Source organism: Megalobrama amblycephala, linkage group LG2 (assembly GCF_018812025.1).
Source record: "Megalobrama amblycephala isolate DHTTF-2021 linkage group LG2, ASM1881202v1, whole genome shotgun sequence".
Classification (NCBI taxonomy): domain Eukaryota; kingdom Metazoa; phylum Chordata; class Actinopteri; order Cypriniformes; family Xenocyprididae; genus Megalobrama; species Megalobrama amblycephala.
The window spans coordinates 32299971-32315904 of record NC_063045.1 but is presented as its reverse complement, the minus strand read 5'-3'; the positions used below and the strand labels follow the sequence as shown (position 1 = coordinate 32315904).

Below are 15934 nucleotides of genomic sequence, written 5' to 3'. Positions count from 1 at the left end.
AATGTTTCCTAATCTCTTTCACACACACACACACACACACACACACACACACACACACACACACACACACACACACACACACACACACACACACTGCTGTCTTTAAAGGTGCGGTAAACAAAAATATCCAAAAATTCAATTCAGTGTGGACATATATTTTGCTAAATCTCATATAGCTGGCAAGATACGTATAGCTAGATCATCAAGGCCATCTAGTGGTGGAATCATGTCAAAGCATCTTTCAAGACTAACTAATGTGTTCAGACAGGCTTATACTGTATTTTTTCAAGCATATATATCATTATCAGTAATCATACTTAACATTTAGTGAGTCATTTAGGCAGACTGGATTAGTTCAAATACTTTTTAATTTGACTGAATATTTCTTAGGGCAAATTTTTGAAATGTAATTTCTGTTGAGGCACATTGAAGTCTTTTATTTAAGCTATAAAAACATTGTAACATTATTGGCCAAGAAAAAAAATAAGTTCATAAGTTCATTAAACACATGGTTTAAGGTATGTGGTATGGGGTAAGTTGTCACAATAGGAACTTGCTGTCAGTGAAACTCATTTGAGAAGAATAACTTTGTTCCAAATTATCATAATATTATCCCATAATTTTTTTTAAACTTATTAATGGCTACTTAATAGCATTTATACACATTTAAATAGTAAAAAACTATGAAACACAAAACATATATATACATTTTTGTTTTGATTAATAGAAATTGATTACATTATAGCAAAGATAGTAATTAATCAATTGTAATTGTTACAAAACTTGCCCCAATCTGACATTAGTGAAAAATACCCTTACAAATGACAATTTTTTTTATTTTTATTAATTAATTAATTTATTTTTTCTTATTGATCTTAATTAACAAAAATGTCTCTTGTCTGTCAATATGGTTTTATTGTGTTCACTTGTTTGCCCAAAAGCTATTGATTTCTTTTGAAATATAAGTATAGAGAGCACAATAAAAACAGATTTAAAATGTGTTTGAATCACAGAAAAAAACATTGCTGCAATTGGAGTTGTTGTACATTTCTGGACGTATATATATATACACCTCGGTTTGAGATATATACATGAGCATGCGCTTTACAATCATGTCCAAAGCTCTCACAGAACAGACACTACTCGCACAAAAAAGAAACAAAAACTTTTATTTTGTAAATGTAGGAACACAAGAAACAGGAAATCTGTCACACAGTAGCATCAACATCCATAACTATGAATGGAGCGTTTCTCTGAGGTGTGATTGCATAGGCCCTTTCACTTGCTATATGTTTTCTTTAATAAATGCTAATGCAGAACTTCCAAGTGCAAATAACTAAAATAATCATGAAAAGCTTGATTTGAACCACATTATTATCTAGCGGATTTATCAGTTATTCAATATTTCAATGTTTTTTTTTTTCCAGTCAGTAGAGAACTGGATCAAAAGGATCCTTTTCATCACAGAAAGGTGCCACTCACAGTGTCACACTGTAAGCTACAATACAATGGGTGTTGACCATATGACTCATTTAAAAAGCAGACTTTTTGTTTCCCCTTTTTTCTTTTTTCAAAGCATAGTCAGAGGTCAAGAGTGCATCTTCTGCGGTGTCTGGATGAGCTCATACAGGCCTCACACCCACTTCCTGCATTATTTCTCATGCTTCCTGCATCTCTGCATCATCTTCTCCCTTGGCTCTGAATGACAAAAGCTATTTCCACTATTCTATAGTGATTCTTACTAGATTATTTTACCACATCACAGTAAAAATTATGTAATATAAATTATTTTATCAGCCTAAATTACGGTACATAAAGTACATAATACCATTATGCTTCAGTCACATTTACTTTTGTTTGAATTGTCGTGGAAAAATCCAGTCATTTCAGTTGGTCACGTGAATTTGCCATGTTGACCAACAGAAATCTGATTTGTTTGAAAGTGACTTCTTCATAAATCATTATCAGTGTTGGGGAATGTTACTTTTAAAAATAATGCATTACAATATAGCGTTACTCCCTAAAAAATTAATAACAATTAATTTAAAAAAATAAAAATAATAACAATTAAATAACAATTGTGCAATTGTGTTACTTTTTCTAACCTGGGCTTGTTTGTTTGTTTTTTAATAACATAAAATGATATGAATAAGCCTTAGGCTAAAGGAAATGCAAATCCACGCCTGTACAGTAGAGGGCGTTAAACACCCTTTTTGAAGTCGATATTTATGTGATTAAAGTCGACGTTGACTAGTCGCTGATGATGACGTCATTAATGAACAAATAAGCCTGAACAACTATATGGTAAATGCACAGAGCTGCCCACAAGGCTATTGCTCCTACATAATATCTTATTTTTATCATTTTTTTTCTCTTTGGGTCATTACATTTGTCGCAAATTTCTGCTTGTTCTAAATCATACACAGATAAAATAGCACAGTAAATATTACATTTATATGAATGCATTAGTGAGTGAGTGATTGCGTCTGTGAATTAATTTTACCTGGCAGTGTCTCTCTACTAGTAGTGAAGCTGTGGGTTTTAGTTACTAAGAAATATATGCTAGAACTTTTCAGTTTAAATAAGCTATTTTATTGATAAATCACAAAACAGTGTTGATAATACATTTCTGCGCTACAGAATATTTCTGTGTGCATATGATCTGCACGTATGCGTGTGCGTTACATCACAGCAGCGCATTAGTTTAGAACAGCGATTAAGCATTTAGTTGTCATTAACTGTAGGATACGGAGTGTAAATGTAGACTTTAAAGATTTCTTATCCTGTTACGCCCTCTATAGGCCATGATCAGCGACTAGTCGATGTTAAGCTTAAAGCGTCATGGCAGAGCATTAAAGTCAACTAGTCAACAAGCCTGTGCAACCCCTAATCCAGTCATCTAAACATGCTGGGAACTAGAAATCCACTGCCCAAGTTATCAAGACAATTTCATGACAAGTTCCTACAACTTAATTTATTGAAACAGTCAATTAACGCAGAAATTTGAGTTTAAATTACACACTATATTAAGTTAAAGGTGCAGTGTGTAAATTTTAGCGGCATCTAGTGGTGAGGTTGCGAACTGCAACCAATGGCGCTCACCCCTCCCTTTCGAAGAACATAGAGAAGCTACGGTGGCTGTCTGGCTGACACAAGACAAAAGATGTCGTCGTTGGAAACAGAAGAGAGTAACCAGTCAAGCAATGAGGTTACAACATAGTGACAATGCAAGCTGCCTCTAAAAACACCAACTAAGAAAAAGAACAACAACAACATAGTGACAAAACGTGCTCTGTAGAGCAGTTTGTCCGTTTAGGGCTACTGTAGAAACATGCTGGCGCAAAATGGCGACTTAACATGTAAGGTGACCTTATGTATATAGATAGAAATGGCTCATTCTAAGGTAATAAAAACATAATGGTTCATTAAATAATGTCTTTATACACCACTCAAAATATAGTTGTGTATATTATATTGCATTTCTGTCAATAGATCCTCCTAAATTTTACACATTGCACCTTTAATGTCATGATTACATCAACAGGGTTTAATTAAATCAATAAATTAAATTTTTTAACTTGCAACCATGAATTTATTTAAGTAATGGTAACAGGTTCCTGAATTACTGTTGATCATTATTTTCCTGTTTATTACTGTAAAAGCTGCTTTGAAACAACATGCATTTAATAAAGTGCTATATAAATAAAGGTGACTTGATTTGAATTGATATTGTAATAATTATAATAATAATAATAATAACAGGCTTAAATTTTGTGCTATGCAGAATATAATTTCTTCTGATTTTGGGCTGTAATGCGATTGGGGCCTGTTGTTTGTGAGATTCACCCATTTGCAATCATTCAAAAATCTCTGATAAGCATCTTTACTGTAACCTCATTGTGAAACTACAGCGATGTCCCTGTACTCAGACAGTGTCTGAGACAGTACCACCCCCCCCCCCACACACACACTCCTGTTCCCATGATAACACATAGACTGAATGTTTCCTGTCCAGTTTACCAGATGTCAAATCTAAAGGACTCTAAGGCAAATCTGTGGGACTTCTGCAGTGTTCACATTGTGTCTTTGTCATTACCATAATCATGAAACGACAACTCTAAAGAGATTCTTCTCTGAGGTGTTCACAGAAGCAGAAACCACTTGTTTCTAAGGCAACGCTCATTATGGCACAATGAATCCATGTGTGACTTTTTTGGTAACGACAGCAAAATACTGCATAGATTTACCTCAATATTCTCTTGCTAAATATTGAAGAAAAGGAAAGTACCCCAGGTAACACTGGCTAAAATAGCACTGATCTAAAACCAAAAACACAAACCAAAAAAAGTAATTGTTAATATTAATTGTTCTGGAGCAGGTGTTATTATAGTTAACTAAAAATAAAAACTATAATAGTATCTCAATGGTACAGTAACACTGTTCTTGAGCTGGCAGAAAAACTTTATGAAACATATTCCATGCTGGCTGACTCAGTCAAATCAGGGGAAGAATTTCAGTAGCTCATGATATGTTAAGAGGTCTTACTATAGTAATAGCAGATAGTCTTATCTGAAACCCTGATGTAATGTTTATTTTTATGTCTGTCTTTACTCCAGTGCAGGACGAGAGACCTTAGACTTTTCACTTTCACCATATTAGGAGCTCATATGACACAGTTGTATAAACAGTGCATGTGCAGATGTGTCGGGGAGGGAACTTTATGACTGAGTTAGTATCATGACAACGCCACGTTTTTTCCTGGAAAGCGTGGTAGTTAGAGCTTTACTTTAGACTCAGTGGCTGGGATGTCTTCTGTAATGATAAGTTTTTAAGAGAAGTCTGCCCTCACAAGAGATGCATTGCTGTTCAGCCGAGGCTATAGTTAAAGCCACCAGAGCTACAGCCAAAACCATTTACACTAATGTTCTCGTTGCATGCTGTTTTTCTTTTCTTTCTTTTTTCTTTTTTGAAACAGGCAGGCATAACCTCATGCTTTGCATGTTTATTGTGAAAGAGTGATGTACTGGTTAGGCTGATTAATTTGTTTAAGACAATATTTTCCTAATTCAAAATTATAGCCATCTGTCGATAATGCTGTTTCATCTGCTGACAGTCATTCCTTTACAAGTGTCTAAAAACATTCCCACTCACAATCCTTCTTCTTTAGACAGTTAACAGTTAACTGCATCTTTTGCATGCTGTCAATTACCATAGTAAATCAATACATTTACAATGGAATTTCAGATGGGTTTATGAAAATTGTGTTTTTTAAACTGAGGAGTTGTCTACATTGTCCTTCAATATGGGAATTGCTTAATTTTGATGTTAGGTTTGACAAAATTCCTTTGTGGAGCCAATACAAAAACGTTTGGCATGTTTATGTTAAAGCGGATATGAATAAACTACAGTATGTTGTATCAAAATGGTTATGTTCTGTAAAGCTGTCTAATCATCCTTTTAGAGATGAAACTGCTTTTCTTGTTGGGTGAATTGTCAGTAATTCCACTGACACTGGCTGACTAAGAACAACATCTGCTTTGACTGTAGTTGTAGCTGAGGTCTGGAAGAGGTAAAACCAATGCCATCGTAACTGTTTGTATCGCTGTTTATCAAGTGCTGAGGAAGATCCGGAGCCGAAATTCAGATATGGTAATGGCCGTTTGATTTCCAACATGCACTGTAAGGGATAAACCAATCACAACAGACTGGGCCAACTGACCAATGAGAGCAGAGTAGACCAATCAAAACAGACTGGGTCATCTGAGCAATTAGTGCAGAGTAGACCAATCACAACAGACTGGGCCATCTGACCAATTAGAGCAGTGCAGACCAATAACAACAGACTTGGTCATCTGACCAATCAGAGCAGAATAGACCAATCACAACAGACTGGGCCATCTGACCAATCAGAGCAGTGTAGGAAAGGAGGGTTTAGAGAAACCAAATCCTTTATTAAACCGTTTCAGACACTGTAAGAGCTGATGCTGCAATGCATATTGTGAGAAAAATAAAGTGTTTTTTTTTCCTGACCTTGGATGCTTGTAAACCTATTGTAGGAGACCTCAGTAACAAAATTAGGAAGCTTTAAAATAGCATAACAGAGGCACTATACAGTAAGTTCATTCTTTATCAACTCTGGGAAAAAAGTCTTGAGTACCCATTTATTTTGGAGAATCTCCTCTGCAGGGTACAGAAATAGCCACCAGCCTCTCCCTCAATCTCATACTTCTGCCACAGAGGCGGTTCTATTCCTTCATTCCTGCCACTGTCCTGACAGAGAGGTTTCTGTGCGAGTCCACCCTGCCCCTTCACCCACACCCACCAGACAGGAAATATCACCTGCCACCCACAACCAGCACAGCCACACAATCTTCTGAACAGTTGCCCCGTCCATTTGACTAAATTACCCTTCCAATGACAGATGGGAGCTCACAGCCCAAGGACGTTTGCTTTTTTAAATGACCATAAGTAGAGTTAATGCAACTTGTGCTGCTGTTCAGTGATGTAAAATGTCAGTGACTAGGACAGCAAACCTACAGGAGGCTTCTTCTGAAATCTTAAAATAATAATAACAATAATGTGTGTAGACTTTTTAAACTACATTTCTTAGTTTCCAAAATAATAAATACTGGTTATTAAACAGATATATTGTAACTCAGAAAGCACAGCAGAATGAGTTATGTTTGTGGATATCTGGTTTACTTGCTACTTTGTGCCTCAAAGTTTTGTGTCCAGCATAAAAAAGTATAATTGTTTCATAGTACAATGACCCTTTTAAGGCCAACAGCATTAACTTTCAAGATTCCACTCTTCTACTTTGCCTATGTCATAACTGATGCAAATTAATTTTAGATATGACACCACTGTGTTTAACTTGGGAAAAATTCAACATCCCATTCTAAGATGACATCCTGTGCAGAGAGGAAGCCCACCCCAGAGATTTAATAAAATCTAAACAATGGATTGGACGTTAACTTTCCATGGATGACATCAAGGAAGGGCAAATATGTAGTTAACTCGATGTAATTCAGAGCATCCACTCATTACCGTCAAATAGTGTAAGAACATCATCCACTTCAATCACAAACTAACTGATTATATAATCACTTTTGAGGACAAAAAGGTAGCACATAAGTTATGTAATATCAGTTTTTCAAAATCCAAACATCTTCCAAACACTCCCACACAACTCACTTGAAATATCTGAATAACAATTGATTCCATCAAAACCAGAAAACCAGTTAGCCCTCAAATACCATTTCAAACTCTTGAGATAGTCTCTTTCGGCTAGATTTACTCTTGCTAGTTTCATCAAACATTCAGAGGCCTTAAGACATTCAATTTCAGCCTTTTAACATATTATGAGAGAAATCAAAAGACCCTCCAGGCCTTCTTTCATAATAAAAAAACACATGCTAATACAGTAAACCTCAATTAAGTCAACTTACTTTCCAAGAGCACCAATTTTCACAGCAGTTATGTTGGAATATTCCAATGTTCTAACACTTATTGTTGGATAATTTACTGTTCCAGAGCCTTAGCCATGGGAACTTCTGTACCAAATGAATGGAAAAGAATGTGCATTTTATGAACAGTCATGGAAAGCTATTTTATTAGTATATGCTTATGTGCATCTGTTTCTTGTTTTTGCATATCTTCTTATTAGATTGTAAATCAAATTCCCAATGTTTTCCAGTTTTGTTTGTGATTAGATTCAAGCATGTCATATTGAATAACCTACACCACAGCCATAGTTAGTATCATGTGTAATAGTCCTTGCACAATTTAGGTGGTTTTCTAGCACGTCATGGAGTCATAACATCTTGTTTTGGAAGCAAAAACATTGTGTGATTGTCAAAATATTCTGCTGGAGAGCAATCAACAAAACATTGTGTTGGCAATGCATCCCATATGAGTAACCTTAAAATGGCATCTGCAGAGCTTCACATACATCTACCAGATGAGCTTAAAATGAGCAGCTTTGAAGTTCTCATAATTAAAAGCAAAGCTAAGCAGAAATACAGATTCCACTGAAGTCTGGAGGAAATGACTCCAGTGTTTGGGACAGTGGTTGCTTAATGGATGCAGTTGCAGGGAATAAACATATAATCGCAAGAAACATCACTTATTTTACTAAGATGAGATCCATGAAACGTGTTTCATAATTATGGAATTATTTTTTCATCAGAAAAGCATTATTATACCTGTGAATGGCATCTTCTAGTGTTTTGACGTGAAGTTCATCTTGCTCAACCTGTTTCCTACGACCTTCATCTTCCTCTTGTGGCACTGCTGGTGTCCCCTGCAGAAGCCATCTCTCCCTCATGGCTTTAGACTGTAAGACAGAAACATGTTCTATGGTCAGGTCATAAATCTAGATCAGTTGGAACTTTGAAGTTATAGTATATGTTCAAACAGGTGTTTGGGATTGACAAAAGTATTAGTAAGAGGTATGAGATATCGAGATATCGAGCTGTACATAGCACAGTTTGCAGGTGCAGATCCGATGACAATTGCCTTTTCTTTTCTCATGACAGCTATGAATGATGCCTGTAACCATAAGCTGCTTTTCCACCATCAGGTCAAACCACTCTCATTGCTTAACCGTCAGTGTTGGGGAAAGTTACTTTTAAAAGTAATATTGCGTTACTCTCTAAAAAAGTAACTGAGTTAGTTACTTTTTATGAAAAGTAATGTGTTTCATTACTTTTGCGTTACTTTTTCTCACCTGGGGTGGGCTTGCTTGTTTGTTTTTTAATAACAACAAAATAAGTTCTATTTTTGGCAAATGTTAAGGAATAAGCCTCAGGCTGGAGGAAATGTATATTTATGCCTGTACAGTAGAGGGCGCAGCTCAAACAAACCTTTCAGCTGTGCTGCCATTCTGGAATACAGAAGAATATTTCTCTTATTTCTAAATCTAATATTAAATAATGTTTGCTTATGAGTATAGTTGAATTGGATCACTGAAGGTCAGCAGCAAAGACATTAGTTAATAAAGTGAGATTAAATACATAAAGTGTATGTGTGTAATTTAATATTTTTAATTATTACAGGTTTGCGTAAAATTCTGAGATTTCATTTCACTGTTTTTATTCACTGAATCTGTTTTGTGCAAGTGAGATGAGTAAATGCATGTTCACATTTAGTCTAAAACTACAATAACCATCATGTTTACACAGCGTACACAACGCCTCTGCACTTACTCCCTATTTCGCTCAACATGTGGACAGGAAAGCTGTCAGTTGATAAATGTGAAAAAGTAACTTGAGTTACTTATTTGAAATAGTAACAAATATTTTGTTGTAAAATTAAAAAGTAATGTGTTACTTTACTAGATACTTGAAAAAAGTAATCTGATTACATAAATACAAAGTTCAGTCATGAAACTTTAACCGAGCGCTGATTGGTTCTTTCTATGCCGTGGCATCAGCCAATCAGAAGTAATTCCAAATCCACGCAACCATATATATCATACCCTAGCCTGAAATCGACAAGCTGCGCAATGTGAAGCGCTGTTATCCCTCCTCCTCCCCAGCGCCACCTGTAGAGATCTGCTACGGGGGTTCTACCATTCTTGCAGCAGCCTTTTCCTTGTTGTTTTATTTGACTAAGCTGAACAATTTGTATTTGCTCAGCAGCAGTAGCAGCAGCAACAGCAGCAGTGTAGCAGATCTCGTATGCCAAAATCAAGCCATGTATACTTCATACCCCATGCCAAAAAATGCTGGTTGAATTTAATCCACTCCGAGAGTTGTCATGATTGAACTCAAGTTACCTGTAATGCCTTACCCCCCAACACTGTTAACCATTCCATTCTGTGCCAATACTGACCAGCTAGTACGGATATGGTTTCATTTTCCACTGTGGGGCTGATAACTTAACAAGAGTTTAAAGACGGTATGAGATGTAAATAGCGACCGCGTTATTGAGGATGATCAGATATTTCTTTTAATTTTATTATTAACTTGCGTTAATTTAGCTCAAATAGTGCACTTGACCAGTTACAGAGAAACTGGCAGCCAGGCAACAGACAAGCAACCAATCCTGAGTGGTGACGTCACAACACGAATTTGATTTGTAATTGTGCCATGCTGAACCAAGCTCAAGTGGAAATATAATTGAACCGTTCGGTCCAACGGTAAAAAAGTGTCAGAGAAGGCAGAGTCTTCTTATTACATAATCACCATGGACCAATGGTAGTTCAAGGGTGTTTACCAGAAAGTTCACTTGAAATGAATTCCAAACGAACTTTGCTTTGGCCTAATTTTGTTCTAAATGTCGTCACATCAGTTTGTTCTTTCGATTTAGCTTGAAGTATATTGGGGCCTTAAACATCACCACACCAAATAGGTAAACTCATCTACTCACTAGTCCACTTTTACTACCTTTTTGTATTAATACTTGTGCTTTTGCAAGCTATTCTAACTCAAACTTTCCAACTTGAAGATTTTAAATAAAGACTGAAAGAGATGTCAGAAAGTGGTGACACTGAAGTTCTGAGAACATGGTGTAGTTCATTTATGGCCTAACTCAATAAAAAAAATCCTTTTGGGGTTTTGTTGAAGGAACCAGGGTGATGCTATCATCACTGCACTTTATAAATAAAGTGCATTTCAAAGATGGCAACATCCACTACACCAGAAGAATAATGTAATCTAATAAATGAAACCAAGTGAGGTACGAGTTCATCCATCAATTCATAATTAACCAGCATTTTTTAACTGTCCTGCTGAAAAAGAAATAGCCTGGTGGTTTGCTGGTCTCTAAGTCTGACAAAACTGGTGTGACAAAGGGGTTTGGATGGGCTTGGGAGACCTTCTGACCATCTTTGGTCTTTGTAGCTGAGTAGACTCCAAAATTTAACATAAAACTGGTGGAAGGATCTTTGTGGAAGACAGCAACCGGATCTTAAAACTTTGGGTGACACATGGCTTCTAGATCCATTTCTGTGAGCTCCCAAAACCTCACATGAAAAAAGAAAAAGAAAAAAACACTCACAAATTTGAGGTCACTACAGTTATAGAATGTCATTCTGTACCACACCGTAAACCATGTTTACTGTAGCACTCCAAACAGGACAGACATCAGTACTCTGCTTCTGGGTGAATGTAGCCTAAATGTACCAAGTGAATCTAAAAATGGATTTAAGGTTTATGCTTTAGTCAGCTCATTACTGTGTGGACTGTGGTTTACCAAAGAAAACCCTTTTTATGTGCATTGTTTGACATTTACGTTCAGAACATTCTTATGTAAACTTGAATACATTTAAAACCTGTCCAACATGAACAGCTGTTAAGGAAGTAACCAGCTGTGGTTGAACTGACTCTAGCTATGTGAGCTATGAGGTCTCTCAGGACCCCTTACGCCTAGTCATCACCTCCACGAAGGTCAACCACAGGAACTCAGGAACGCTCATGACTGTTTCACAAGCTGCTGACGGTATGCAGTCTTAGATTTCAAGACTATCCACATTTCAAGACTACCCACATGTTTGGATTCAAAGACTTAAGCACTTCTAAAATGGTGTTTAAAACACTGTGTTTAAACTCTCATTTTCAGATTTTCATAACTTGACAAAATTGCATTATATTCTTAAGGTTTGGTTGTGGAAAGCTGTAATACAATTTATTACATGGCTCTTTGGGATACTGGATTGTGATTGGTCAGTTGTAGAATTCTGCCTTCTAATATACACTGTTTTGGTCAAGATCTTTTATTGGCAATGCAAGAGTCAAGCACTCTGTAAAGTCTACTCCAACACATCCTAAAGACTTTCAATGAATTTAAGGTCTGGACTCAGAGGTGCCAATTCATGTGTGAAAACGATTATTCATGCAGTTTCAGGCAGTTCAGAATCGCTTCTATTTTTGGGAGACAATAATTTAATTTATCTGCACTTTGTTCTTTGAAATTTTCCAGACCTTTAACGTTCGCAAACAGCTATAATAAACATGAAAGATATATAATGAAAAAGCATAATAGGGGCATTTTAAAATAGGCTTCTGTAAAGCGTTACAAGTCATGAACCAAAAAGCGACAAGGTAAATCACATAAAAATTTTTGATTCAAAGAAACAAAGTATCTGGAAAAAATGGTACAAGACTGTCCTTAACTTAAGAACTACAATCCCATGAAACTTTGTGAATGACATAATTGAATTAAAAAAGATAAATATAAAACTACTGATTTAAAGACATTGATTTTATTTATATATGAGGTATGTCTTTAATTAATTACTCTATAATGAATGAGATTTTTACTTCTGAAAACCGACTGTTGCACTCTTTTTAAAAATAGTAAATAATTGTATAGGCCTATATCTATAATGAATATTTTAAGTATCTGCACAGCATACATTTTTTTGTCTTTATGTTTAGAATTTCACATAATATTTTATCCCTCTATGAGAAAATAAACTGAGATACAAATCTTTCTGATGGTTGTCACAAAATCTAACCATTAATCACAGGCATTGCAGCTGTACTTTCCTATGAGAACTTGCTTCAGAATCTGATTACACCCACTACTAAACAAACATCTCTCTTCCTGGATATGCTCCTCTTTCTCAGTTAAGTCTTCACTTTGAATTCAGCTCTTTGAAAAAACATTCACTGCCTTTTCATTACAATACACATTCACACTATAGCTGTGAAGATCACCCAGGATTTGCACATGTGATTATCTAGCTAATCGTTAGGGCTTGTCAGCTGTTGTGTGCTAAGTTCTTCATGAAACATATTCACAATACGCTATCACGGTTATCTTTTAGTCTCTCTGTGGTCTTTATAAATGTCTCGCAGTAGAGCGTTATCAAATCTTTTGCAGTCATTGAAAATAAGCATTTCTTTTCCCTCAAGTCCTTTTTTTCCCTCAAGTCCTTTTTTTTCCCTCAAGTCCTAGACAAAATCTCTTTCATGAATGACTTTAAACTGAGGTTGATTTGATTTTTTTTTTGTATAAACTAACTGCCATAAAATTCGTGTGATAACACCACAGAGCAATTCTCTGTAAATGAGGCAAACCTCTGGCTATCTGATAACACACTCAAGTGTTATAGGGTCAGACATGTTGGCCTGACTCAGACTCCAGCAGAGAGAAAAGATTATCATCAAGACAAAAATGCAAGGATTAGTTCTCTAAGATTTGGATGAAATGCAGAGATGTGCATAAATTCTTAAAATGTGCATAAAAAACACTTCAAACAAGCACATGAACCTTTTGATGTCAAATGGACCAAGTGGACAAATGATTTGTTTTGAAATGTACCTATAAGACAACTTTGGGAGACTGCAATGCATTGATATGTAAACATGTAGACAAACATATTGAACGCTGACATTTCATTAATTTGCTGTACTGGTGCAAGGTCAAACTTTCAGAGATGATATAAAGAGTTTTTACCTTGAAATGTTGAAGTTGTAGAACAAGTTCATCGAGTTGTCTTCTTTTGTCCTCTATCTCGGCTTGTCTTTTTCGTTTTTCCTGAAAATATAATAGAAATATTGTGTCAAACTACTGAGAGTAACGTAATTGAAAAGGTTTTAAATTGTAAATAATTCATTTTGTGTGACAATAAGACCAAATAAGTTTAGTTAATTAGTGCATGCAGTGAGTTTCAATTCATATTAATGCATTAACTGAAGCTTGTGTGACAAGTATTTTTGCATCACATCAAGATAATCCTATCTAAAATCATCTTCAGGGTTTATATCTGAAACATCTTTATTGTTTGAGCTTTGTTTGTGATATTTGCTCAGACAAGCATAACTATTAGCCTTTTAGCTCATAACTAAATACTTAAGCGGTTGTTTCAGTGTGAATGACAAATGACTAAAAACAGGAAGTCATCCATTTCCAATCGTGAGTTGCACAAAATAATTGTTTAGGTTGTTTAACATGACAAGCACTGTTCAGAAAATGTGAAAATTTGGTTTGTCCATGGTTATATATCATATAATCATATCACATCATAACCTAAACTCCATACATTTTTGACAGTCCCTCTCTGCAGGTGATCTAATTCTTATTCACTTTACACGACCATAGAGGAAAACCGAGCCACATATGTAGGTTATTCAGGTTCTTGAGCTTGTTCAAATATCTTGGCTCGCTTTGACACCATTTCACGAGCACATTCCAGAGCAGAGCACTGCTGCAGTAAGTATGCACTCTCCTGTGAGTGAGTCTCCACGGAGGGAAAACTGATATGTTATCCAGATGTGAACAAATGTGCCTCTAAAACTAGACCCTTACATATCCGTCAGTGAATGATGCCACTGGATTTTACATGAAAGCTAACTGGAAATGGCTTACATGGTTTTTTATGTCTTCTTTTAAAAGCTTAGTAGTATGCTAACTGAAACATAATCCCTGATTTTGACATGTTGAGAACGAGTAAATAAAGGGGAAAGACCTGATTATCTTCTACTCCAGAGTAATTTAATGGATTATTTGTAAGATTGCTAAAGTTTGCACTTATGTGACCTGCATTTACCTTTCTGCAAAATAACCCATATAATGGGTGATTTAATTTGCGGTGGTTATTCATCTGTTAATTTAGATAAATGTGGAAATATCATCCAGATCTCCAAAGACAGCGCACATATTTAATGAAGTTGCATTTCGTACAAATTTGTATGATGTGTTTGGTAAGAAAATGTACCACTAAACTGACTAAACCTAATGTGGTGTGAGTGGAAACGTTCAAATGAGATTTCACCACCAATTCACCAAAACATAATATAATTACAGACCACCATGAAACTGCGTTGAGAAATATACAATATCAACATATTCACGGCATCTAAAACATCAACCCTTTCATGTAAGTTTTCACTTAAAAAAAGCCCATGAATCATCTGATGACTAGTGTAAGGGTTCTTCCATAAAATTTTCAGGAGGCATTCAGAGAAGCTTCAGAATTTTCTTTTTATTGACTGCAACAGTCATGTATTGGTCAAACAGGTGCAGAAAGAAAGAGGGGAAAAGAAAAGAAAAGAAAGAAAGAAAACTATAATAAATGATCCATCGGTACACCGAGTTCTGGGCCTCAGATGTTTCTCCAGGGATCCCTCACCAGAACTAACTCTGCCACAGAAAATTCAACCCTTTTAACAAAACAGATTAAACCATTTTATAACTACAGGGGATCTCAATTCAAAAAAAAAAAAAAAAAAAAAAAAAAAAAAAAATATATATATATATATATATATATATATATATATATATATATATATATATAGTTGTCATATATATATATATATATATATATATATATATATATATATATATATATATAAACTCCATAAACATATGAAATTACATTCACCATAAAACAATGATGAAAATAAACAAACACAAAAATGAACTTTACAGAAACACGTTTAAATGAACAATCCAAACCCATATGGTACCAAAAAACTGCATTTCCCATAATTCCAAGCAAAGGATATAAAGGACATCAGGAAATGCCACACTCTTTTAATAACAGGCCTTTGTTCTATGCTGCAGTCACAGATCCAGGCGGAACCACGGGTAAGATACGCAGCTATTCAAACAATTAAATAAATAAATAAATAAAGAATGTTAAACCCATATCTTTGTCTAGTTGTTGTTTATTCAATCACTATCGTGCACTAGTAATGAAATGTCGTCCCGCTATTTGATCTTCAATGCGCGCATTAAGACAAAATGTACCTCTAACACAATATTTTGGGTAAATTGTTAAAGAAACAAAAATAAATGCATAGAAAATGTATAAACAAGCAGAAAAACAAAACAAAATCAAATTCTCATAAAGAAATAAAATAAGGCGAAAACTACAACAATTGAAATAGAGTAGCCTATTTATTAGGTAAGTGTGGCCTTAGCCATCACAGCTAGCTAGAATTGGAACTCCCAATGAGACATTTATTTATCAGTAAATGATGGA

At 35.3% G+C, this 15934-nt stretch overlaps 1 protein-coding gene across 5 annotated transcripts in view; it reads right to left on the bottom strand.

Annotated features, from left to right (window-relative positions):
• LOC125255442 (A-kinase anchor protein 2) overlaps nucleotides 1-15934 on the bottom strand; it is a 127544-nt gene that overhangs the window by 69219 nt on the left and 42391 nt on the right. For all 5 annotated transcript variants that reach the window (XM_048170719.1, XM_048170752.1, XM_048170735.1 and 2 more), the window contains 2 exons: nucleotides 13405-13485; nucleotides 8205-8335 (listed from right to left, as the gene is read on the bottom strand). In XM_048170719.1, coding sequence (XP_048026676.1) covers nucleotides 8205-8335; nucleotides 13405-13485 — 212 coding nt within the window. The remainder of the gene's footprint in view (nucleotides 1-8204; nucleotides 8336-13404; nucleotides 13486-15934) is intronic.